A 26,796-nucleotide genomic window follows, 5' to 3' on the forward strand; every position below is an offset into this window, starting at 1 on the left:
ATCTAGTATTATTTTCCTTGATAGTTTAGTTTTTATGGACTTGTTTACAATTTTTTGTAATCATGAGCGCATAAAAATTAAAATTAAAGCTTTAAAATTAATGTTGTCAAGGCTTTCGCGGAGTGCTTCAAATACATATGTAAATTACGTACCGTAATAAGCGGTTGTGTCATCAAACATTAGCTTTTAAATTGTTTTGCGTAAAGAAAATCGAGGGATGAAATCCGGGATCAATTAGTAACCTCACTTTTTGTCAAAATGGCATCGCACTGGGAAGAATTTTACGCTACTCATTTGCCTCCGACGGATTTCGAGGATAACAGGAAGCTGCTGCAAGAGTTCTGCGAGCGACACAATAAACGGAATGAGAAAATCGTTTTAGTTACTGTAGGTCTAACTTAAATTTGTATATTTGAGGTTAAGATTGAACTTTTGCAGTCGGGGGGCACGACTGTACCTCTGGAGCATAATACTGTTAGGTTTGTAGATAATTTTAGTGCTGGCACTAGAGGGGCGGCATCCGCGGAATATTTTCTTGAACACGCCTATGTTGTGATTTTCATGCATCGGCTCAAGTCTCTAGAGCCATTTACAAGACATTTTAATGGGCAGAAATTTATGGACATGCTAGAGCTGTACGAAAGAGGGCCAAATACAAATATTACGGGTTAGTTTGGTTACCTGTTGTTTTTTTATTGTTGACTTCGTTTATGAACAATTTATTTTTAGTTAAACCTGATAGTGTTGATGTGTTGGCACCGATCCTTGCCAGTTATAAAGCCGCCCAAGAAAATGGAAGAATACTGTATGTAAATTTTACAAGTGTTTCTGATTACTTTTGGTTGTTACGAGCAGCTTGTGAGTGCTTATCACAGTTTGGTTCTCGGGCTTTGTTGTATCTAGCTGCTGCTGTATCTGACTTTTATGTACCTTCAAATCAAATGGTGAGAGTTATGCTTTTCGAAATGCCTATTAGATTTGCATTTTCCAGCCGACTCATAAAATTCAATCAGGGTCAGCGGCTCCAAATATACAATTGCAACTAGTTCCTAAATTACTGGCACCCCTAGTTAGTTTGTGGGTACCTCACGCTTTTGTTGTTTCATTTAAGCTGGAAACGGATGAAAGCATATTAATAACAAAAGCTAGAGAAGCCCTCAATAAATATAAGCATAAGGTAGGTATAATTTTGTTGCAATGAATTCATTCGAGTAGGATGCATCTGGAAATCGTTGCAGTTAGTAATAGGAAACATGCTGCAAACGCGAAGGACAAAAGTTGTATTTGTTACTCCTGACAGCAGTTATGAAGTGGTATTGTCTAGAGAGCAAATGCTAAATGGTATGGAAATCGAGGATGTAATTGTCAGGAATGTAGCTGCCAATCATGACGAGTATAGGAAAAAATTTAAGTACTGATATAGCTTTCAAAGTGGTCAAAAGTTTGGTGATGGCTACATTAATGGTAGATAATCATTGTATCAGGGTAACAATAGATAGGATATTGAGTTTATTAGTATTGTTATAGTGTTACAGCAGATCAATTTCCACCAAAAATTTAAATTTTGGTGGGTGGAATACTTAAACAGGAGACTCTCTTTTTAATGATTTATTTTGGTGTATAATGTTTTTAAAAATGTAATCAGAATCAAAGGTAGGGTAAAGTGCCCTAATATCAAAACTTTATTAATACTAATATTAACATCTTTATATGGGGTACCACAAATCAAGTTATTACACACAAAGTAGTAAGATTAAGTGGTGGTTATATTCAAAATAGTAAAAGATGCAGGGTGATACATGTTGAGGTAGTGATCCTGCTTATATTCGGTTGAAAAATTCCAGACATCTCTGGAAGTTCCAGGAATAGATAAATATGACAAAAATTAAAATTAAAAATTATTATTTTTTTAGACTTTAAGGGTTTCAAAAGATTTTATCTTTTAATGAACTAAAAAGTGGATGATGACTGTTTGGTTTTTGAAAGTATGGTCAATTTTATATATTTTTAGAGTAATAAGGCAATTTTTATAGATATTATTATTACCTCTTTAATGGTGTATTACCAGTTATTTTGTTTTATCTTGTTTGTGATTTTTTATGCAATCGACAGGAATATAATTGAAAGGCAAATAATGAGGCATTCTTATTTTTCTATTGTATAAATTATTCAAAATTTTGTTGGTTTTTCATTATTTTAAGGTTCTTTTAAAAAAAAAAAACGCAAACAAATATTGATGGTACTGCTGAGTATGGAAGGAATGCAACAATGGCACAGTAAACAGGAAACAAGTCCAAATGCGCCTTAAGTAACTAATACCTTCCCTTCTACCTGGTAAATTTATTAACAATCAAACCAAAGGGTTCTGTCAAAGACTGTATTTTGTCGTTATTTTCTACATTTTGTGAAAAACATCTTCATTTTGGTAATCTGACTAAACATATCACTTTTCATTTAGATATACAGGGTTTTCTAAACTCAATGGACTATTATTAGAAGTCGATATATGGAGAACGGATTTATTTTGATTTAAATATGTAAATTTTCAATCGCTCCAAAATATTTCAAGACTGCGGGGTTATCGCTTTTACACAGACGTTTGCAACAACTTGCTTAGTTGAAGTGGCATAACCTGGACGGGGTATCTTATTTTCGAAACTTTTACGAGGTATCTCAGATGTGTTTCTGGCAGTAGCTAATTTTTTGCTATCAAATTGAGAATTACCCAGCCCTTTCTTGAGAATCGCAGAGGTATCTTAGGTATTTTTTCTATGTATTATCTTACTGAAGAGCTAATAAGTCTCCCTTAGCTTAACTTGTTGCGTAGAATTCAGTGCCAACCAGAGTAACTATACGGGATCAGGTGAAAAAGTTGTTGGATCATACTGGAGTGATCGCATTTGCTTCAAAATTGCGGAAATGTTTATTTTGTTTCGTACAATTCAAACAATGCTATGCACGCCGTGGTTTTGAAACTACGTAACATGTCTCGTTCGTATAAAGTCATAACCTCAAACTTAAATAATAATAACGTATGGACCACACACATCCAACATGAGAAATACAAGAAGAGGGCACAGCAAAGGTTCTAACCGCCAAAGAACCAGATCACCGCTTTAAACACCTACACCTTTGGTATCCTGAGGTGGTCTGACAGGCTAACACGGCGATTAATGAGGAAATTCAGATGTCTGCACACCAACGCATTGGTTAAGAGACCTGCCTCGAGCGAGCAGTGGTCGGGGAATGGTGAACATCTCCAAGCTATGCAGAACCCAAGAGAAGAACATGCCGCAACAACTACTTACATCTGGAGATTCTTTGATGAGAATAGCAGCTCAATAACATGCAACACAATCATCATGAGTTCGAAATAAGATCAAGTCAGGAAGATCATGCCACCTGTAGGGAATAGCTTTACAGGGTAGGTTTCCAAGAAGTCTAGACGGAGACAACGTCGGCAAACTGGCCCCACTAAGATGACTCTACCCAGAAGCGGAGATATTTATTATGGCCATCCCAGGCAGAGTTAGAGACTGGTATGTATAGTATGGAAAAAAACGACCTATTGCGTAGAGATAGCAATTGGAAAAAAGGCACAAATTGCGGGTTAGTGCATGAAATCTCCTCTTGGTCACTTCTTCAATTTTAGGGAATAAAAATGTCGGGGGGAAATAGCCAAAAGTGGGCATGTTTTCCTAAAAATGTTAAAAAAAGAAACAGGCGATGATCAGATCTTACTAGAGTTGATACTAGGTATCTTGTAGCAGATACGATAATCAAATCTAATATTAGCACTAGTTATTGGACCACAATTTTAACCCAAGAACGGTTTCTTATTACACTAATGATGGTTTCATTGTAACCTGTCAATTTTACTGTAAAAACAGCAAAAATTACTGCCTCCATAGACATCTATTTTTCGTTCTGTTCTCATAAAACTTATTTGTTACGACTAAAGTTATGGTAAAACTATGTAGGTACTAAAGATAAAGAGACCTTTCCTATGCCGATAATACGTGGATTTGCAACTATGACTTCACGGCATTCAACAACCAACATGACGGCCGACAGGCATTCAGTAAGTTTGGATGCGGCAAAATATCATCTTGTTGAATGTTCTGGGTTAAGTGTGTGGAAATAGATGTTTAGAACGGAAATGTCGCACAGTGCAGTTTATCTAAGAGATATATATGGTATATATTAGAACGTCTCGATATGATCCCAACAAATTTTTGCTAAAATAAAATGGTGTCCTAATTTCGAAGTAGGGATTCGTTTGACTTTTCTGAACTAATTGGTTAGTCCGTTGGAAGGAACTTTGTTTTATTATATTTTGGAGGCAAAGAGAACCGCCTAGATAATTGAAAAAATGCACCCTTAGATCCGTTCTCCAGACTTCAAATAGACCACCCACTGCGACCGACATACTTGTAGGATAAAGAAATAACATATACATCTAGTCAAACTAACCAAAAATTCACCCAAAATGCGGACCAGCATATATACTAGCATAAAATTCATCTGAAATATTTTGTGCCAAATTTGGAGAGAAAAGCCAAACCAATTAAGAATAGATCTATGTTGTTTTTTATGAATTTATCTTGGTTTTGTAAATATAAAATATTTTATTATATATTTAACACATGGATTCTGTGAATTAATAAATGACAGTATGGCAGTAGAGCTCTAGCTGCGTCATTAGACACATAACTCGCCAGTGTCTTAGAGTAATGATCCCTGAACGAAATGTAACGAGGAACCAACATGAAGTTGTTAAATTGTTCAGAAATTACCTTAGATTCCTCCTAGCAATGATTCCATAAAACGAAACAATCACTCTGGGCATTTTACTTCTCAAGTATTCTTCAAGAGAAAATTAACGATTTTTTTGAGAAATTTATGTAATTCAACTGTATACAGGGTATCGGCGTAAATGCATTTTTTTAAGGCGCCTTCTCACGAGCCGAATTTTGCGGACCGAATTAAGTTGATCAACAAAAGTTGAGTTGAATCAGTTTGAGTGGACACGTGTACCAAAACCTGATGAATTAAGTCTATGGAACAGCAATGAAATTTCCAAAGATGTCAAACACATCTTCAATACTATTTTTGTTATTTTGTATAGCTACATTGTCCAGTTTATCAATAGCGGCAGTAATGGGTGAAATATTACTTTCATTTGTTACAACTTTTCCTTTTGAGGAGCACGAACTGTATTTGTTGGTTTTTGTCGAGATTTGTGTAGAGCTTGGTATCCATTGAACAGCAGATGTAGACTGCTGTAGACTGTAGTTGGTTCCTTCTTAAGGATTGCATTTCATTCTCAGCATTGCCATTTTCAATAATTTGTGCTGATGATTGGGAAAATTCATATTCTGTTGTATTTTCATATTCATTTGTGATAGCTTCCATTTCTGCTTCGCTTCTTGGAAAGATGTGTAGGGTTACAAAGTGTCCGGAATAAAAGTTTTATTGCTGAAAATGAAGTTTTTGAGGAACTTGTTTTCATATGTAGAAAGCATTCCAAAAAGTCTATGCATGAACTAACTTTTTTATTAATGTTTTTATAATAATATTTTTGTATTTATAATAATTTTTCATATAAAATTTGTATTCTGCTTCAAATTTTAAACATTTTCTATGTAACATATCTTAAACTTAATTTTAATGAAAACAGTTACCCAAAAACTTTATTATCTTTTCTAAAACGTAAAATAAAAAAGTTTAAAGATAAGCACAACTTAATATGAATGAAGAAGAATGGAAAAAAATGGTGTGCTGCATTGGATGGAAAGCACATTGGTATGCGACATGTTCCCAATAGTGGCTCCATCCTTTGATGCTAATTATTGTTTTAGCTATATTAAATTAGATGATGCACTCGGGTTTGCAAAATCTTCTTTAAATGCGACTTTAGAAACCACCTAAAGATGGATTATTTGTTGATGATAATGACTTTCCCTTAAAGACCTATATTTTAAAACCAATGGGAAGAACTACTAATCTATCTGTAAAAGAGAAAATGTTTGATGCATTCGGTATATTAAGTTCCAGATTCAGAATATTTCAAAGATCTATAGCGGTTGGAATTGGCATACTGGATGAAATTATTAAAGCGGCCTCTGTGTTACATAATTGACTATACACCAATAGGCTCTGTGAATATTTTAGATTTTAACACCAGCGAAATAGTAACAGTTTCTTCGTGAACACAATCTACTCCATAAATGGCATAGCTGGTTTAAAAGGCGCCTTAGGAAGCCATAATAACACAAGCTTCTGATGAACGAGATTATGAGGAATATTTTTCCTGAAGAGGGGCTGTACACTGGCAAGTCAATATACATGATGATTAAAAAATCATAATACAAATTTTTAATGAAATAAAATAAGGGTGTTGCTTACCAAATTTGAGTTTCTTTCGTACTGGTCACACTTTTTGAGAAAGCATCTGTCGTTTTATACCAAAAACGTTTTGGTACATAAATATCCTCTGTTCCCATTAGGCTTTTAATAGATTTACAAACCAGCGAGTGGTCTTTTTTCTACATAGTTCTCGTTGTCTTAATGTTATTCTTTATGTCACTTAAGTCAATGTTCATTACAATTACAATACATTTTAATGTATTTTTCCTGGCATCTTTGTTTCTATTTAAGATAAACGCATAAAGCAATAAAAAAAGTTATACTATTTACAAATCTTCTGGATTCCTCCATCCTTGGTTAGCAAGTTCCTTTCAACATTCAACAGTACAAGCGAAGCTAAACTCGATTTAATTTGTTGAAGTTTAAAGTTTGACTGAATCAATCTTTTATTATTTGACTAGAAATTAATAAAATAAATAAAATAATCAAAACATTTGTTGATCAACTTTATTCGGCCAATAAAATTCAGGCCGTGTTCCTTGAAAGCGTGAAATTTTTGAGTAATCAAAACTTGACCAAATAATTTGTGACAAGATTAAAGCCAGCCATACCCATATGTTTATGTAATCATCGCCCCTGTTAAGTTGTGGGCATTTGTTGTTTGCTATTATGGCCTGTGTGTGCTTAAAGAAATGTTTATAAAACTTTCTAGGTGTTATGTATATTTCGTCTAAAACCGTTGTATTTAGATAGTCGCTATTTATAATTTTTTATTTTTATACCTTTTCCAGCGCATTACTTTTTAATGTGAAAAAATTCTGCAAATTGTTATGCTGCACACAAAAATGTCTATATTCTCAGCATATCAATGTGGCATGTATAAATGTTATATGTATATAATTATATATGATGTAATATACATTTTGGAAAATAGTTTGGTTTTCGTGAACTAACTACACAATATAACAGCTTCCATGTTTAAACCAAGTCCGGTAGGCATTTGATATTAAAATTATTTTCTAGAAAAAGTAGTACGGTACATTAAAACTAGTCATAATTTTTTTACGTTATCCATTTTAACACATAATTTTATTTTTTGCACGGCGTCCCTTTCTAAGTACCTCTTCAGGTAAAAGTCAAACATTTTGTCTATCGACAGCAGACGGTACAATCGTTGCCCGAATTTTCTGAAAAACGGTTAAATTAGAAACCCATTTCAAACGCGTGTATCTTACATCTACCTTGTTTCATAAGTTTTGTCATTCAGGAACTTAACCATGTTCAGGATGATCCTTCTTCGAGTGTAGTCGCTATAGTTGGGGTTCAGAATAGCGTGGGGTCCTGCTATAACTGCTGCGCATACGATTAGGCGCGCCGCCGCTGACCTGACTAAGAAATTTTTGTGTTCTGGGCCCTACAGTGGGATATTCATTAGGTTGGGTAAAAAAAGCTATTATTTTCTTTTGGATCTGACACACAAAAACTAGTTGCGAGTTATCTCTAGAAAGTACTTACCACGTATGAGCTCTTAATATTAATGGAAAGATTATTCTCATTACAGTTTTGTATTTTCGATTTAATCTCATATATAAATAATCATATCTTATCACTAATAGATCATAGAGCCGATTTTATTAATAATTTTAATAGGAAATTGAACGCTCTACAAAAATGGTTTCTTATACTTTTACGATAAATCGATCCATCTCAAAGATTGCAGAATTTAAAGAAAAATAACTTTATAACGTTATAACTATATATAAAAGTATACGTTTTTAAGATTTAGTTATAAAAATCGACATTTATTACAGTCAGGAAATAGTCCTCGATGTTCTTTGACAACTTGCAGCAACTATTGAATTTGTTATTCGCTTTTCGTTAATCACTGAATATATTGCGTCATTTGTTTGAAATACTCTAAATTTTCCATACCATGCAATGTCAACATCAAGCAAATCATATGGTAGGTCAAAGGTTTCCAACAAATTCAATTATTTTTGAGAAACGAACTCACTCAAATCGTTTCGAATAATCGAATTGATATTCTTTTTATCGATCTCAATTTTTTTAACCCTAGAGTATATATTATTTCGAGTTTTTACAGTTTCGACTACCTTCTTTTTTATATCGAGTGGAACAGTATCATGAAACATCGATGATGCGGCGAGTTCATCATTTTAATACCACATTGGTGAAAAGATATGATTATTTATATATGAGACTAAATCGAAAATGCAAAACTATAATGTGGATAATCTTTTCATTAATATCAAGAGCTCATACATCGTAAGTACTTTCTAGAGGTAACTAAAAACTAGTTTTTGTTTGTCAAGAGGCGAAAGAGTATAAAAGAAACGTTTTAATTGCTCCATATTATTTTAATATTTAAAATATAGTACAAATATGTAGAATTGGTAAAAATCGTCTAAAGGTTCATGCAGAGACATTAAAAAATTTTTATTACGAAAAATTATTTTAAAAATTTAATTTATTAAATTAATTTATTTGTCTTTAAATGAGTCTTGTGAAAAAAATATTTTTGTACCTATTCTTAAAGTGAAAAGTATTCGGATTAAGTAATATAAAATTAAATTTTAAGATGCACTTTAAAAGGTGATGCCTTAACCATTATATATTTTAATATTTTTCCTTAAAGTCGGCTTTGTTACAAACTTTATTAAATAATCCTCCCTGTGCCGTGGACTGCAAAACAGAGGGTACTGCACATTCAGTAGGGATTATATAATTAGAACTCAATGAAAAAATGGGAGTGAGAAAATTGCCAGTTAGTCTATTCTTACAATTACCCTTACAGTTCGGAACACAGCAATTGTTTACCACAATTAGATCAGAAAAAGACAATAATAATCAACAACTATTGTCTCACTCAAAATAAATATTAATATACCAGTTTATATAACATTAATTCTGAGAGTGGTAACCACTATTCACACGGTTTCGCGAATACTGATTTTTAATTTGTCGCTTTTGCATTATCAATTACCTCAATCTAAATGTATAAACGAATATATAACCTTGGATTGACCGACATTGATTCTCCTTTTTGTGATGACCCACTGATTGTTTACAGAATGTCGTTTTATCACCTTATTGTAAACTTGCTGACGTTTCAGCCAGATATGCAACTAAAACTTTGTCTACGTTTTCGTCATCCATGGCTCCTTTCTTTTCAATTCGTTATTGGTGTGTGTCGATGAAACATTGCGTTATGCCAAGGAGGTTAAAGTATTGGAAATTTTAAAGATACTTGACCCCCTTTTTGATAAACCTAACCTTTGTAGGAAAAAATTCACTAAAATTATATGCCATTCCTTAAAAAATACGTTTAAACGTCACGTACAGAAGAAGAAAGATAGTAGAAAGATAGAAGGTTTGATCTACTCTTGAGGTAACCCTGGAAACACCAAAGTTTAGTTTTGATAAGAGGCCCGGATCAACAACCTGATTATGTAATTATAATATAATTTGTGTACGTTATGCCTATTACGAAGCGAAGTATTGCTTATATCAATTGGGGGATACTTATTATCTTGCCTGAAAGACAAGAGTTTCAAGAATTTTCGTTGTACAGACTTGGTAAAACGGACTCCATATAATTTAACCCTATTCTAATTTAGATCTAACAAATGCGTAGTAAAGAGTCTTTAAAGTTTCTAAATCTGTTAAGTCTCGAGAGTTCCGTGCTATAAAGCTGTACATTTTATTCGCGGCAGACACAGCGGAGTCAATATGTGGAATGAAAGAAAGTTTAGGGTCAAAAGTGACATCTAGATTAACAAAAGTGGCTGGACGCTGAAGTACGATGTCATTGATTTGGTAATCATATCTGATAATATTACTTTTAAGTTATTATGGACACACCAGTCTTCAATACGCTTTACCTTCAATGACAGGTTTTGGCAGTCCTGAATATTATCAATTTTGCAGAACACTTTAGATTGTCAGCGTATAACAAGCAATTAACATCAACACTTTCGACAATGTCATTAATGAAAATGTTAAATAGAAGGGGGCCTAAATTGCTGCCTTGAGGAACACCGGATGTTGCGACATATTCTACAGACTTGAGTCCACCAAATATAACAAACTGGCGCCGATCTTTTAGACAAGATGAAAACAAATTGATTAGAGGTAATGATAATCCGCAATCATTAGAAATAAGTATCCCATGATCAAGTTTGTCAAATGCCTTCGAAAAAGCGGTATAGACACCATCAGTTTGAGATCGCAAGTCTAGATTTTCAGCTGTAACTTGGATGATATTTGCCAGATTAGTAGACCGCCCCTTCATAAAACCATATTTTTAAATGGTTGTATAATCTAAGTGTTTCAAAAACCTTTGAAAATTTGCAAAGTAATGAACTGGGATGAAAATTACTGATATCTAAGTTATCACCTTCTTTGTAAATGGGTCTAACTCTGCATAACTTCCAGATATCAGGCACAGTGCAAGATTTAAGGCACCTATTCAGTAAGCGGTAGAGCAAGGACACTCGCATGGTCCTTTAAAACAAAAGCCGGAATGCAATCAGGTACCGACGGCGTCTTATTTTTGGTTTGCTTATGAGCCGCTAGAACTTCACATTCTTGAAAAGATGTCAAATGAAGAACTTGCATATTAGCGCTATTACCAGATGTAAAATTTGAAGAGGAGCTACCGGAGTAAGATTTAGCGGAGAAATAAGCAAAAGCATTTAAAATGTCAGTAGGACTATCGAATAATTTATCATTGTAGGGCATTCTGTCTGAAATGTTAGTTGAGTCCTTTTTATTAATAATAAAATGCCAAAATTTATTTTTATCAGTTTTCATCTCACACTCAGCAGACAGTGCATACAATTTATAAGGATTATTAAGATCTGATTTAATTTTGGCCCTTAATAGCTTAAATTCATTGACAGCATCAAAATCGTTCTTAATCTTAAATATTATATTTTAATCTTAAATATTATCTTAAATATTATAGCCATCGTAAATATTATAACCATAGCATCAATTTTTACGGTTCTAGGGTCACTAGATTATTTACTAGCTATGTGGTTCAACTAAACCATTGATGAAGAACACCCTAGCGATGTCTTTCCCTCACTTGTCCGACTAGTCAATTGAGCGGTCCGTGAGAAAAACACAATTTTTTCACTTGTACTAAAAATTTCCTCCGCATAAATGTCCCTGCATTTGTCACACGCTCGTTACCTTAGCACAAATTGCTCGTACTGCGTGCAGCGTAGAAATATGCGTTACCATACAGTCCAAAGCTAGATTAGCGTCTCGTCTGATAAATTTATTGGAATCGGCAGTGCGACACAATAGCGTATCCACGATTTCGTCAAACTCCTACAATGTAAATTCGGTTTCAAATTTGACTAAACAAAACACAAATTCGATCGGCGTATGCAGTCACAATCAGTCTAGAAAGCACATTTTCAGATACCGTCTACCAAAAGATTCTCCATTCACTAAAAATTTTTTGTTGATACATTAGGGCTTTCAGGTTTTGGGAGTTTTCATTGAAAACGCAGTTTGTTATTAAGACCACATCAATATAATTAACGAATGAATTTCATGGTCTAGGGATAAATAGCAAACATTTCGTATAAAAAAATCTTGTGGTTGTTTTACCGCGTTGAAGTAATGACAAAAATAAGTCGGGCAATAAGGTTTTGCCATGGTCCTAGGTTGCCAAATGATGCAATTACGCGTTAATAAATTCAAATCTGAAAAAACTCTTTTAACTTTATTCGACTATGACTCGGCCTTTAGAACATAGATGGCGTTGCAATTATCACTAGGCAAAATAATTACCTACTAGGCATATAGCATAGCAATACAACAGGTATAGTCGGTCTCAATCTTCATCATTAACAGAAAAAATTATTATTACTTGACTGATAAGGCAGGGGCGGGCCAGATATATTTCTTTCTTTCTTATATATTTTTTCAGACCATTTGCGGCAGTGTTGAATAATAGTTTTTACTGTGCGTTTCGAGAAGTTATTATACGAGAATATAACAATTTCGAGTCGAAATCATTTGCCGCTTGATGCAAAGTAGGTTGTCAAAAATGTGTATGAAACTTTAATCAGTAGAGGAGTTTTTGAACAAGAAGCTTTTAAAAAAACCTGTACATTTAGAAAAACGCCAATATAAGGAATAAACGTAATGATTTTCAAACTCATCGTATAGACAATAGCGATCAAGACCTAGTATAAATTAGATAATAGATTCATAATTTACCGTGTTGAAATATGATTCGATACACACGACACTGTACCCAAAGGATGTGCTGATTCCACTCAAAAAAATTGACTATCATGAAGATACAAGTGCTGAACTTTTTGAAAATTGATTTCAAAACAATCTTTTAAAAAATATTCACAATAATAGTTTTATTGTTATGGATGACGCAAGTTACCGCAGCGTCTGCTACCCCATGCACTAGCATCATCAACTTCATAAACTGAAATATACGAATATTTGTTAGAAAATATTTATTTTGTGTAACTTTTAGGAGTCCTAAATTCATTAGCAATTAAAAAACAGTATATATGCGATAATTTGGCTGAACAGACTCGGCATACTGTTTTACATTTCCCTCCATATCATTGCATGTTTAGGTTAGATTAGAGCAGAAAAAGTTACTCCTACTTTAAGCTCCATTATAAAAGTTAAGGACTCTTATATTTCTATACAAAACAACATAAATCCTATTATAATTAAGCTCAATGGCGACTCTGATAGTGAAATAGAATTAGATTTTGATATTTAGAACAAATAAAAAAAAAACATTATTGTTAAAATCTTTGTGAGTCGTCTCTAAATTTCTGTCTTTTATTATCTACCGAACCTGAGTTTTATATCCGTCCGCACGATGAAGATTGAAAGAGACTATACTTATGAAACAATTTTTTTTTGGAAACGCTGCATTCGACATGCGCATGCGCCAGATTTAAAATTTCATTCTCAACCAATGACCTTGCAGCCTTCAACAATCAACATAGCGGCTGATAGATTTTCAATAAGTGTATATATAAAATATGCCTAGATCTGGAAAGTGTGCGGAAAACGTTATTTAGAAAGAAAATCGTGCATAATATGATACGAGAATAATACTGCCGCCATCCATTTTTACGGTAGTAGGACCACTACATTAACTATATTGACCTTAACCTTAACAGTAGTTTTAAACCTAACTACGCCTTATTTTTGAGAAGATTTAATCAAATTTTATATTTTGAAATACGTATCTCATAGATCGTTGAATTTTATTCTTTAGACAGATTTAAACTAACCGAAGTTAAAAGTTAAGTAAATTAGATCTAATGTGGATTAATAGCCTTTTTAATAATTATATGAAAGTTTTGGGCAATTTTACAATTCTTTACGGGTAACAAGCATAATCAACCCTATTACCAATAAAGCTAAATGAAAAATTGATTGACGGTGCACTTCCTACGGTACTGTGTTCAGTTACGATGATGGAATTGTCATGGACGTCCTCGAGGACGAAAAAAAAGCCGGATGAGTTGAGAAGTCTTTTTATGTGAACTAAAATTGTATGAGGGAGTGTGTATTAATTAAACTTTACTGTTTAAAGCAGATAAGTGGCTATAAACTACTTTTTTTGGCTTATTATGTTGAAAAATATAATATGTACTGTTTTTAAATTTGGCGGAAGTTGGGGCATGCGCACAACCTAACCAAGACTATTACAGAGGCTATATAATATCATCATTATAATATCATAGCTACTTTTTTATTCTGGTATGCTTGTGTGACTCATACTTTTATTCGATAGTTTTGTTGTTATTGAATAAATTATCCCTGTCTTTAAGCGTTGGCTTACGTAGTTCTAATGTCAAGCGATGAACAACCAAACCATCTTCGGATATTCTTAAACCAACAATTTTGGCGTCTAGCGCTAGACGTTTTGCCTCGGACATACGACGATATGACAGATATGATCTATATGTGGAACCATGCGATTAAGGACCCCCTCATTCGTTATTTTTTAAAAAACTTCTGGATTTCTTCTGCGCCGGTTTTTGCTGAGTCGAACTTGCTGACGTTTGGCCAATCATCCTGTTGGCTTCTTCAGAGCTTTACTGAAGCTGGATCGGATTTTACTCTGTACCTGCTTATATATTGTTTGAGGGAGGCGGAGCTAAATCAGATGATGACTGATTCCCATATTGGTCATAGATAAAGACCTGAGTCGCGGTTAAAGTTATTAGGTTGTTTATAGATTTTTATGGACTCTCGGATTTTTTGTTGGTAGAAGAATTGATTACATGCAAGAATTTTAGTTTTATCGAATAAAATTTTATGACCGGTTTCGTGATTGTGTTCGGCTGATAAGTTTATTTGTCTTAGTCGTAAGGCTCTTTCGTGTTCTTTGAGCCTAGTTCGTCCGGTCTCTCCAATGTACGCATATGCATGGAATGCGGTAAACTCCTGGCATCTCAAATGGAATTTTGTAGAAGATGTTGAGAGTTTTGGATAAGTGGTAAAACTGGTTTTGACGTTATACTTCTTTAGAACTTTTGATATGTGGTCAGTGATGTTTTGAATGTAAGAAAGGACCACAGTGGCAAGTGTAGGATTGCTTTCGGCCCCATTGCTATTGGAAGGTTGTGGTGAAGTGTATTTTGTGATGGAAGGTTTAATATCTTTAATATAGGAATTATTAGAGAGAAGAGCAGATGTAAGGTGTTTTAATTCTGGGTTCAGTGAGTCGAGTTGAGATAGTCTGACGACTCTGTAAACAAGACAGTTGATAACCGATGATTTTTGGCCCGGATGGTGATGTGACCATGCATTAGGGTATCGGTCTGTGTGCTTAGGTTTTCTGTAAACACAATGACCTAATCAAACTCTTGACTGGAACCTTCGGCACTGTACTAACACACAATAACGCGTTTTACCACAAACCGAAACTCAATTTTACGTACTCGACGCGCGTTTCGCCAACCAAGTTGGCATCTTTAGGAGAAGATTAAAAACAGATTAAAATGTTAGGTCTGATTTTCTATTCTATAATCTATAATATCTAAGAATGAACGGTTATCATTAGTTTAAAACTCAATGGTATTTTAAGGTGTATAGAGTTTAAATGTTTAAGAAAACCTACTAGGGTTCCTTGACCATGAGGCCAAGTAATAAAAGTATCATCGACGTAGCGTTTTCATAATTTTCGTATTAGATGAAAGGTTTCGAGAGCTTTCTTCTTAAAGGCGAATATTCGCGATTACTGGTGATAGTGGAGAACCCGTAGCTGTTCCCTACGTTTGTTCAAAAATTTTACCGTTATAAGAAAAATATGTTCCAGACAAGCATTTTTCGATTCATGTGAGAAGGTTTGGTTCCAGATTATCGGATTTTAATATATCTGAGATGATGTTGAGAGTTTCAGGAATAGGAACTTTGGTAAAGAGGGATTCTACCTCGAAACTAAGAAAAATATGTCCCAGACAAGCATTTTTCGATTAAGGTAGAGTTTGGTTCCAGGAGGAATCCAGAAGTTTTGTAAAAAGTATTATAGTAGCCTGTGGAAGTTTCTTTGAAAATTTTCCTGATTCTTTATTCATAAATCTCATTATATTTTTAGTATACGACTGTAAATATAAATTTCAAATGTTATTTTCTTTTCGAGTCATGCACCTGGAGTTCAACTCTCGCATCCATACAGGATAACCGAGAAAATTGTTGTTATTATAAAATTATATCGGGCGAATCGTAAAATGTGACGATTAATTTCGAAGCAGCATATCGTGTTTATCCTCCAATAAAATATTTGTTTGGAGAAAAGGAAAAGCTGGGAGCCTTAATGTGACTGCTTTCGGTAAATCATTTTTTCAAAATTAGTACTGACAAAAATTGAAAGCCCTTATGCATTTAACCAAAAATATTTGATGTACAAATATTTGTTTGATAGACTGTATTTCACACAATATTAGGAGATGGTAGATTTATTACCGTTTGCTTTGCATACGCCAATCCAATTTAATTACTGGTCTTCTGGTATCCTTAACGTATTCGAACAAATGACCAGTAGCCTGGCAAGTGGTTCTGCAGACGTGAGAACGAGGACTTTTCAGTAGGTCGATGATACGTTGATTAATGCTGGTCATGTGAGGATATACAAAATCGGAGTCGGTTACCCGGCATATTTCTACAATTTCCGCCAAGCCTCGCAGGGCTATGTTCCTGAAAGCCCTCTTAATATTCGTTGCGAATGGTCGGTGGTGGATGCGATGGACGCTTACCAGTCGTTCTCCTTCAGTTTTGCGATAGCCTGACTGAGATCTTGTTCAATTCCGCTTATTGTACAGCTGTTTTCTAACGCAGTTGCGATGGACGTGTTCTAAACAAAATGAACGAGCTTAACAAGATACATCTATAAAAAATTCAGGAAAGTTGTAATAGACAGTTTTCTTAGTTAATTTGTGGTTGTAAATTAATAAAATATCTCGTTTTTCTTCATATAAGAAAGCCATTTTCTTTAAAATTCCTTACAGACTATCGTTTGAGAGAAACTGCTGCCATGTAATATTTATGAAACAAAAAGTGTAAACCCGAAGGACCAAAGTAGGAAAAGGTAACAAGAAAGAGAAAACATAAGAAATTGGACATCATTGAAACTAAAACAATAAACAATACTGTTAGAAATACATGATACATAATGTTACAATTACAATGTGGCTGCAATAGTTAGTCATGAACATAAAATGTTATCTCATTATTTCTATTAAAATATAGATTCTTATTTCATATTTTGCATTTCAAATGGATTATCGCGATTTTCTATAAAAATTTAATTTTTTCCTATCAAATAGAATTTGTGAAAGTGAATTTGAATGGTCAGTATTAGTATCAAAATAAACATTCCTTTGCTTTCTCATCACCCCGCCTGTAATAAAATATGTTCCATCTAACAAATATCCATCCAACCTGCTTTTAAAGCAATGAAAATCGGAATTTTTCTGAAATATATACTGTTATTGATAGATAAAAAATTAAAATAAAAGCTCCGTCGTTTTCGGTTCTTTAGTCACGAGTTCTGTCCCCTGCAATTTTTTCATAAAACTTACAGCTTCCAAATAAGGAAATAAAATGTATAGCTATGTATGTCGAAAAATTATTCATTCATTCAACATTTCTCAGCTATATTGTAAACAACATTTATACATGCATAATTGTTTAATAAACACCTCTGAAACTAGCTGGTCTATTCTATTTCTATTTCATTTAAACAATGTAACCCAAATAAAAACGCAACAAATCAGCAAGCAATATTCCTGAACTATTTCTTATAACATTACAAGAAGCAATTATCCGATTCCTTACATCTTCGTAGACTAATTCTGTTAGATATGAACAGGTGCAATAATACAAAAGACTTAAATATGTGGATCGGGGCGGTCCACCACTTCCTATCTAGCGGTTTTCATAGGTACGATCTAAATCCGTTCATATATTCAACCTCGAATGTGCTGGGGCACCACCATGCATGTAATACTAGTAATGCTAGTTAACGGGAGTACATTTTCTAGTATAGAACGTAGAAAACCAAAATAGGACTTACCAGTTAATCTTAAATGTAGAAAATACGGCCTAATCAAATGATCATCAAATAATTTCTAACCTAACGTTGAAAACGTTGTGAAAGTTTTGAATGTAATTTCTGAAAACCGATCATCGGTATTCATCGGAAACATTGGGACAAAAATCATCCTCGGTTTGAAATCTTTCGCCAAAAGAGATGTAGGTGTTATAAATATAACTATTTCCCTTTTAATTTCCATCAGTATTTCATAATGCTGCAATTATTTTCGAACTTCGTTGTGTCGGCCGGTACCAAAACTCCTTTTTTCGAAACTTCCAGATTGATATAAGCTTTGATGAAGTCTGGTAAACAAGCTATTATGAGGAGGTCTCCGATTAAAATACGCTTTTGTATAAATACGACAAGCTTCCAAGTAGTAACTTCCGTTTGCGCGTCCTTACGTAAAATGCTTTAGTGTAATTAACCATTATGTCCACTACATTTTTTTTGCTTAATAATTTTTTTATCTTGTTGTGCCTTGCTTTTGAGTCTACTTTTTACTTGGAAACGGGCAAATAGAGCATAGAATAGAAATACTTTTCTATTCCCTTCTGTAAAATACTTAATTATACAGCGATATAGCGTGCCGGAAGCGTCACTTTACCACATGAGTTTCTTGTCTCTCGAATCCGACCCCCTTCGGACATTTCCGGGATATTACCGCAATCGGATGTTTTCGGAGATTTTACCGCATGTTATTGACGTTTGTGAATGTATTCGTGTTGTTTTGAAAAAGTATACCCAAAAACTAATGGTCGTAGGAAAAGTATGGTCTGCAACAAGTTTGGTAAACTTTTTAAGTTTAATAAAGCCATAATATATTATTTTTTCTTATTGAGTAAATTATTCTTCTTTAAGCAGAATGATATGGGTGGTCTCGTACATAGGTAGTCTAACTGTTTCCTCTTCACTCATTTAAAAAGATATATGCAAAAATGTGTTTTTATAATAGTATTAGTTCCGCATTAATAAGAACTCAAAGTTCAGATTTTCACGAAATTATATATATTCACATGACAATTATTTCGACAACACGGTGTCTTTATCAAATGTAATATTTACAAACTACCTGTTAGTATATATACCGAAAAGTGACAATAAAACCTTAATTAATGTTTTTATGAGAATCTAAGTTGGAGAGGAGAGGTAATTCAATATAATTCATTGTTAAGCAATACATTTGAATGTCTCATTTTGTTAATCTCCGTGGATTCCAATAAATTTTATTTTCTACTTTTTGTGGCTGTATGTAAAATAAAAAATTTTCGTCAAAAATGTGTTTTTCTGTATTTAAGTGTGTTGCATAATTAGAATCTAGACTATTGTTTTTGAACGCTCTTTTATGTTCGTTAATGCGTTTCTTGAAGGATCTACCTGTTTGTCCAATATAGATTTTAGGACATGATCAGCATTTCAATCTGTAGACACCTGATTTTTGAGATTTTGGACATTTCGTTTTATTATTTTTTAAAGATTTTCCTATTGTGGTGTTAGTTCTGAAAGCTATATTTAAACCACATTTTGACAAATCTTTTAAAACTTTTTCACTGGGTTCGCTGTATATGTAATTGTTTAAAATTGTTCGTGTTCTGTATTAGGTTTCGGATAGAGTTTACTGTTATCTGGATTTGTTTTTTATTTATAATTTTATCTATAATGGACGGATTGTAGCCGTTGTTCAGTGCAATTTGTTTAATGATATTAAGTTCTGTGCTGTAATTTTCTGTTGACAGTGGTGTATTAAGAAGTCTGTGTATAAAAAAGTGAAATGCAGCCATTTTGTATAAGGGTGTTTGTATGATTGTGTTATGTATGACTGTGTCCGTGTGGGAAGGTTTAAACTCTCAACAAAATTAGTAAATATTTTAAAGTTCCACACAAATTTTAAACCAAAATTTGCAATAAAACATTCTTTTGAATTAATCAACAAAATTAAAGATATCAAAATCCCTTTTAACGCAAAAAAAGTACAAAACTTATTTTCCCAGTATTCCACCTATGGATGTGATAGATTTAGTAACCAAAATTATTTTGAATTTAATGGACAGATTTACATTTCTAAGGAAGGTTTGATTATGGAAAACCCAGTTTTTTAGTTTTTTATGGTGGTATAGATACGTGGATGATGTCTTTGCTTGCTTTGTTGCAACGAACGTCTGTCTAATTAAATCATTTTTTAAACTTAACTACATAATCGTATTAAATTCACTATCAATATTGAACAGGATAACTCAATTAATTTTTTAGACTTAACTATTACGAAAGCGCAAAACAAATTAGATTGTTCCATTTATCATAAACCTTCACATACGGACACAGTTATACATACCAGCTCAAATCACCCTTATACACACATAAAATTTCACTCTTTTATACATAGACTTCTTAATACGCCACTCTCAACAGAAAATTACAACAAAGAACTTAATATCATTAAACAAGTTGCACTTAACAACGGCTACAATCTGTCCATTATCGATAAAATTATAAATAAAAAACAAATTTAGACAACAGTAAACTCTATTTATCCGAAACCTAATACAGAATACGAACAATTTAAGACAATTACATACATGGGAGAACTTAGTGAAAAAGTTTGAAAACATATATCAAAATGTGGTTTAAATATAGCTTCCAGAACTAACAACACAATAGGAAAATTTTTAAAAAACAATAAATCGAAGTGTCCAAAATCTCAAAAAGTGTCTACAGGTTGAAAATGTGGATCTAGTCCTAAAATTTATATTGGACAAACAGGTAGATCCTTCAAGAATCGCATTAACGAACATATAAGAGCGTTTAAAAACAATAGTCTAGATTCTAATTATGCTACACACTTAAACACAGAAAACACATTTTTGACGACAATTTTGATATATTACATACAGCCACAAAAAGTAGAAAATTAAATTTATTGAAAGCCAGGGAGATTAACAAAATGAGACATTCAAATGTATTGCTTAACGATCAATTAGATTTAAATACCTCTAATTTATTGAATTTAAATTCTCACAACAACATTAATTAAGGTTTTATGGTCATTTTGTGGTATATATATTAGCAGGTAGTTTGTAAATATTACATTTGATAAAGACGTGATGTTGTGGAAATAATTGTCATGTAAATATATATAATTTCGTGAAAATCTGAACTTTTAGTTCTTATTTATTATGTTAAATGGATTTCCATAAAGTAAAAGCCACCTCAGTTCAAGTTCCGCAATATTTTATTGTTCCTATCCATTTTCATTTTTAATATAAAAAATAAAATCATTATTTTTTCCGCCATATTTGAAGCGTTCATTTAAAAAACTATCTTTTATTTTAAGCAATCTCTATCCTTGACTCTAAATGTATTTTTTTTCATTAAGCATTGTTGCAAATAACTGAATCAATGAGTGGAAAAACTGGCTAAAAAGTCTGAATAACTCACACTGGTCGATGTTCCCAAATTCAAAATAAATCTCTCGCTATCAGATTGAATAGGTCGACATCCACTTTGAAAAATTGACGAGGAACTTTTGTCGATGTACGGCACTTTTTTCATATTTTTTCTCATGTTCACGTTGGCTTTCGGACTGGCCGATCTTCCTCTTCTTGTAGGCGAGATTAGCCTCTCCACATCTCTGATTTCTTTCAGTTTGTTTTTTTGCTCGCTTGAAATTGTGGGGGACATAAAGCTTTTGTTTTTTGGTGAGCTTATCGCGTCGCCTTGAAAGTTCAAGAAATATTTCACCGGTTTGGCTGTATATTCGGACGGAGTTTTTTGCTTAACGGGGAGCAATTTCAATTTGTTATTTAGTGCGAGGCGAGGCTCTACAAAAGATTGACTCTTTAACGATCCGGGTGTTAGTTTCCTAAGGGGGGAGGTTTGCTGGAGAAAACGGGACTTGGTGGCTGTTATAGTGCATGCGTTGTCTTCGATCTTCGTCCTATTCTTCTTCAAGAACGTGTTGGTCAGGGAACCTTCCGCTAGCGTTTTACCTCGATCGGCAAGCTGTGGTTTGCGCGAATAGAGGTAGTTTAAAACCCGATTTTTTGACGTGCAAAATAACCCGCTCTCTGAATTTCCTATCGAACTAAAATGTGGTTCTCGTTGACGGCCAAGTTCGGGATCATACTCGGTTTTGGGACTTAAACTATCCGGCGACATTCTAGGACTGTTCTTCGCTTTTCGCGAAACGGCCATTTTACGGGTTTGAGTGCTAGTGTTTTGAAACGCATCTGATCTAAACGAGAAACACCTCGGACTGACCTTGCTCGGGTTCGGGCATGCGAGTGAAGAGGATTCAAAAACATTGCTTCTAGCACTTGGGTGGATCTTGTAGGAAAGGCTGCGCTGAAGTGCGTTGGATCGGCTTACATTGGATTTAGTTCTTTGCATCACCTTCAAGATCGAATTCATTTATTGTTATTTATTTCAACCACGCGCTTGTCCAAACATTCATATACGAAGTGACAAATGTGACTGATTTAAATGTCAATAGATGTGGTTAGTTAACAGCTAGTACTGTATGTAAATGTATGGAAGAAACTTAGAATGCGGAAAAATAACACTTTGGCACGTCAGAATCGACAGAAGTGCTAACCCTAACACTACAGGAAGGAGTACATTGTCATGCATTTGGTGAAAGAAGGCTTAAAACATCAAATTTATTTATTTTTTTACCGAGGAATACTCCTTCGGAGTTTTGTTACATACATAACAGACACACTGTGTAGGATAATGGAATATTAGCTAGACATAAACATTTTGGAAGAAGTTAAGGGCATACTAGTGCTATGTCACTTCAGTGTCTGTGTCAGTAAAAAATAAAATACCGATTTTTTGCCATCAGTGTTGCTTCAGTGTCCGTTTCGTGATTTTTTGTAAAGACGGAAATGATACTTTTTATAAACTTCTGCGTCGGTTTTTGTTGACTTGACTCCATTTGAGATGCCAGGAGTTTACAGCATTCCATGCATATGCGGCAAAGAATACATTGGAGAGACCGGACGAAAAATATCAACTAGGCTCAAAGAACACGAAAGAGCCTTACGACTTAGACAAACTCATCAGCTGTTGCCGAACACAATCACCAAACAAGACATAAAACTTTATTCGATAAAACTAAAATTCTTGCATGTAATCAATTCGTATATCGACGAAAAATCCGAGAGTCTATAGAAATCTATAAGCAACCTAATAATGTTAACCGCGACTCAGGTCTCTACTTGTCACCAATGTGGGAATCAGTCATCCGAGACGGTGTTTATGTCTCTCATTTAATTCCGCCCCTCTCAAATAATATAAAAGCAGGTACAGAGTAAAATGCGAGCCAGTTTCAGTCAAGCTCTGAAGAAACCAACAGGGTGATTGGAGAAACGCTGGCTAGTTCCAGAAGTTTTATGAAAAGTATTACAGTAGCCTGTGGAAGTTTCTTCTCAAGATCTGTAAGGGTGTCATCTGTATTTCACCTAGTAACTCCAAAAACAAATTTTTTGATTAAAGGTGTTCCCTATCTTCTGCAATGATATTGACGTTTTTTTGTCTTAGTCGCTCACAGTTTACCACATTAATTAAACGGAAATTTGAAATATTGTAATCGATTATATGTTTCACTATTATTTTGCTGGGGTGTATATAGTTGACTACTATTATAATTATAGTTATAGCTCTCAAGATTATCTTCTAAATGGATGTTAATCTGTTAGACAATGATGATGATGATGATTATTATTATTATTATTATATTAATTGTAATATTATGTTGTTTCAACTAAAGACAAATTTATTTTCAGGGCCAGCATGTAACGCAAGATGGAATAATATCAGAGACAATTATAGGAAACCTTTAAAACAAACGGCAACAAAAAGTGGGCAGGCCTATACAAAAATTAAACTTTATCAAGATGCAGATGCATCGGGATTCCTAAAGCAATTTTTTGATGAAAGGGATATGAAAGGTTGTATTAAATTCCAAAGGGATGAAACTGAGAAACTGGAAGATCATGAAGAAATCAGTGAAGAAGAAAACCCCGTTTATGATGTTGACACCCCAACTGTTCAAACTGGTGATGACGACCGGAGACCAGAATTCAGCAAACACCAAAAATGCCTAACAAAAGAACAGCCCCTCAAAAAACTGCAAATTCGGCATCTTCGGAGCAACGTGCTACAACCACACTGACGTCAACCCATCCTTTGGACGCATTTTTGGGGTGGATTAGGCGTTAATTTAAAAACTTTCAATTCATACGATTTAGCAAAAAAAGAAATATTTAATGTAGTAAATTACATCAGACATCAGCGATATGAACATGAAAATGGATCTTCGGGAACATACCGCGAAAACCCGCGCCATTAAAAGTGATATGACATCTCCCATAGGTATGACACAAGAACAATTTTCAAATATGTCTATAGAAAGCCTTTTCCAATGCACAAACATTACTTCCAAATACTTATACAAGAATTTTGTTCCAAACACATTCCAACCCTTTTCTAATAAATATCGGGCGAATAATATGTATGTTTTTTATATTTAGGTACCAACGAGGTTCTGTTTCATTAGATTTTGGGACATTCTGAAATATTGAAAAAGATTTGTCTCATCGTCCACCAATTCTCTATAGAGTCTAAAGTTATAGCAATAGTTCCCAATTCTTCATTAGTGAAACGAGTCCTATTGATGATATTCATTGGCACTAATACTGAACTGACACGGCACTGATATGTATAAATAGACCTTTATTATCTCTAATTTAGGAATATGCAACTGTTGGAGGGCTGCGTGCTGGTGCACTATTTTACTATTCCTCAAATCAGCGGTGGTACAAAAAGGCTTCATCTTAAAATTAGAGAAAATGATCCAATACTGCAGATCGATCATTGGCAACAGACAAATAAAAATTTTAGGACCACAAATGTCCTTCAATGTAATATCACTTCGAGAAAGGCACACGCTGTATTTCGAAACCAAATAGACCGTCATAGATAGTCGTAGTTATTGAACAAAAGGGTCACCTTAGTTTGGGACACAAAAACCTAAAGCTAAACATGTACCGAAGAACAAAACGGGGGGTAAATTAAAAGGAGCAGCTAATAAGCAAGAATTGCACCGATAGGAGCTGCAAAAGTGGATGCAGAAACTAGTAGATGAAATTTAAATTAATTAAATTGTTACCATAACATAACAAAAACCGGGGTAGACCAATAACAATCATTAGTGCGGTAAGATTTGGTTTTTTAATGAACTTTCCGAATTAACAGCATTGCAAAAATAGTTATGGTGATGGTGATTTCATATGCTATGATTTGTATGCGCCTGTGTATCGACCAAGTTTCAGGAGAACCTCGATAGGTTTTACGCCTACTGTTTAGGAATTCAACTGTTGTTAAATATTGACAAATGTTAATATCTTAAGTTCAGGGATATCAGGGATCTTGGAGTAACTAGAGACACAAAATTGAGTTTTGAAATTCATATTGAAAACTTGCAGAGGTTTACAGAAACTTGGTTTTTATGACCAGGGTTAGCACAGAATTTAAAGTTCCCAAATATTTTGAGGTTGCGATTGTGATATGTAGTCCCCAATATCATAAGTATGAAAACAGAATTGAAAACATTAAAAAAAAAGTGACGTATAAATCAAGCCTTGACTTCTATCATATGTCGAAATTATCTGCGAGGCGAATAATATATGGCGGAATTTTTCAGCACAATATTGTTAATAACAGAGTAGACTGTCCAAAACTGCTGGAAAAATTATCCTTTAATGCTAGGGTACCAATGACTAGAACACCTGATTTATATTTATAAATTGAGGAAGCAACTCACCAATATCTGTTTTGCAAAGAAATGATAACAGTTACTTTTAGCACATACTGTGTGTCCCACTGAAGAACTGTACATCCTTGTTGGATAGGTCTCTGAACAATGCACTAAAACCTTGTTACTCTCGAAAATCGATGAAATCGAATTTTCGAAAGTATCCAGAAATGATCACCGTCGAAAAAAAGATTTTTTTTTGTCTGTCCGTTCTCCGATCTCGTCTTTTGGTTTTTCTTGAATAACTTTCGAACTGTTGGAGCTACAAAATTGAAATTTGCCTCCTTTTTATCCCTTCACGAGGCACATAAGGTTGTAAGAAATGACCCTGATCCGACGCCGGTATCCATCTTGTTTTCGCGATTTTCAACTGTTTTTTGGACCTTGCTATGAAACACGATAATTGTCCGAAATTTGGCACATATATGCAGCTTTGCCCCTTGACGGAACCCATTGAAAATGGGGGAAGGGGGGTGGGGGGCTGAGGGGATCTAAAAAAAATAAAAAATCGCGCGTGTAAGAGTCTACAAAAACATCATTTTTCAAAAACTGTTCACGAGACCAAAAAAATTCTTGAACCTATAAACTTTTATTTGTGAAAATTTTTCAAAAATATACAGGGTGCGCCGCAAATTCAAAAAAACTGAAAAATGGGTCCGCCTATTATTGAAAATTGGTTATAACTGAAAGACTATGATTCAGATCTCACTTTCTTTTATATTGGGATATAGCCCGCATAGATAGCAAAAACTTTTGTATTTAAGGTTTTCACCTATTGTACAGGGTGTTCCCTATATTCCGTGCTAAATGAGAAATGTGTTAAGTGTCCTAAATTTGCAGATATCAACTTCAAATTTAGCAAAGGAGTGAAAGTCCATGTCCACGTTTAAACTGTAGAAGTTGGGCGCAATCAAATATTACCAAGTATTTTTTAATATATTTGAATTTTTTTTTTGGTAATTTTAGCTTCCAGAAAAATATGTTTTCCTCC

At 33.9% G+C, this 26,796-nt stretch overlaps 2 protein-coding genes across 4 annotated transcripts; one reads left to right on the plus strand and one right to left on the minus strand.

Annotated features, from left to right (window-relative positions):
* Positions 1–57: 57 nt before the first annotated feature.
* Positions 58–7,390, plus strand: LOC132700423 (phosphopantothenate--cysteine ligase). The gene is made up of 5 exons (XM_060667735.1): positions 58–387; positions 439–667; positions 730–944; positions 992–1,177; positions 1,239–7,390. Exons 1-5 carry the CDS (start codon positions 259–261, stop codon positions 1,416–1,418), a joined length of 939 nt encoding a protein of 312 aa, XP_060523718.1. The 5' UTR covers positions 58–258; the 3' UTR covers positions 1,419–7,390.
* Positions 7,391–7,401: 11 nt separating this feature from the next.
* LOC132700422 (TOG array regulator of axonemal microtubules protein 2-like) lies at positions 7,402–25,997 on the minus strand. Of its 3 annotated transcripts, none has more exons than XM_060667733.1 (7): positions 25,815–25,997; positions 22,250–22,381; positions 16,656–16,753; positions 16,401–16,596; positions 11,587–11,727; positions 7,611–7,783; positions 7,402–7,556 (listed from the first exon to the last, which is right to left on the minus strand). In XM_060667733.1, exons 1-7 carry the CDS (start codon positions 25,887–25,889, stop codon positions 7,421–7,423), a joined length of 951 nt encoding a protein of 316 aa, XP_060523716.1. In that variant the 5' UTR covers positions 25,890–25,997; the 3' UTR covers positions 7,402–7,420. The 3 variants fall into 3 exon arrangements, 2 of the variants coding, with proteins under 2 accessions (XP_060523716.1, XP_060523715.1); XM_060667732.1 differs by having other exon boundaries at positions 21,428–22,381; XR_009618640.1 differs by lacking the exons at positions 7,402–7,556; positions 11,587–11,727; positions 16,401–16,596; ... (1 more) ...; positions 22,250–22,381; positions 25,815–25,997 and adding an exon at positions 9,183–9,322 and having other exon boundaries at positions 7,650–7,783.
* Positions 25,998–26,796: the final 799 nt, after the last annotated feature.

This window comes from Cylas formicarius, unplaced genomic scaffold (assembly GCF_029955315.1).
Source record: "Cylas formicarius isolate icCylForm1 unplaced genomic scaffold, icCylForm1.1 PGA_scaffold_4__25_contigs__length_36172078, whole genome shotgun sequence".
NCBI classification, from domain to species: Eukaryota; Metazoa; Arthropoda; class Insecta; order Coleoptera; family Brentidae; genus Cylas; species Cylas formicarius.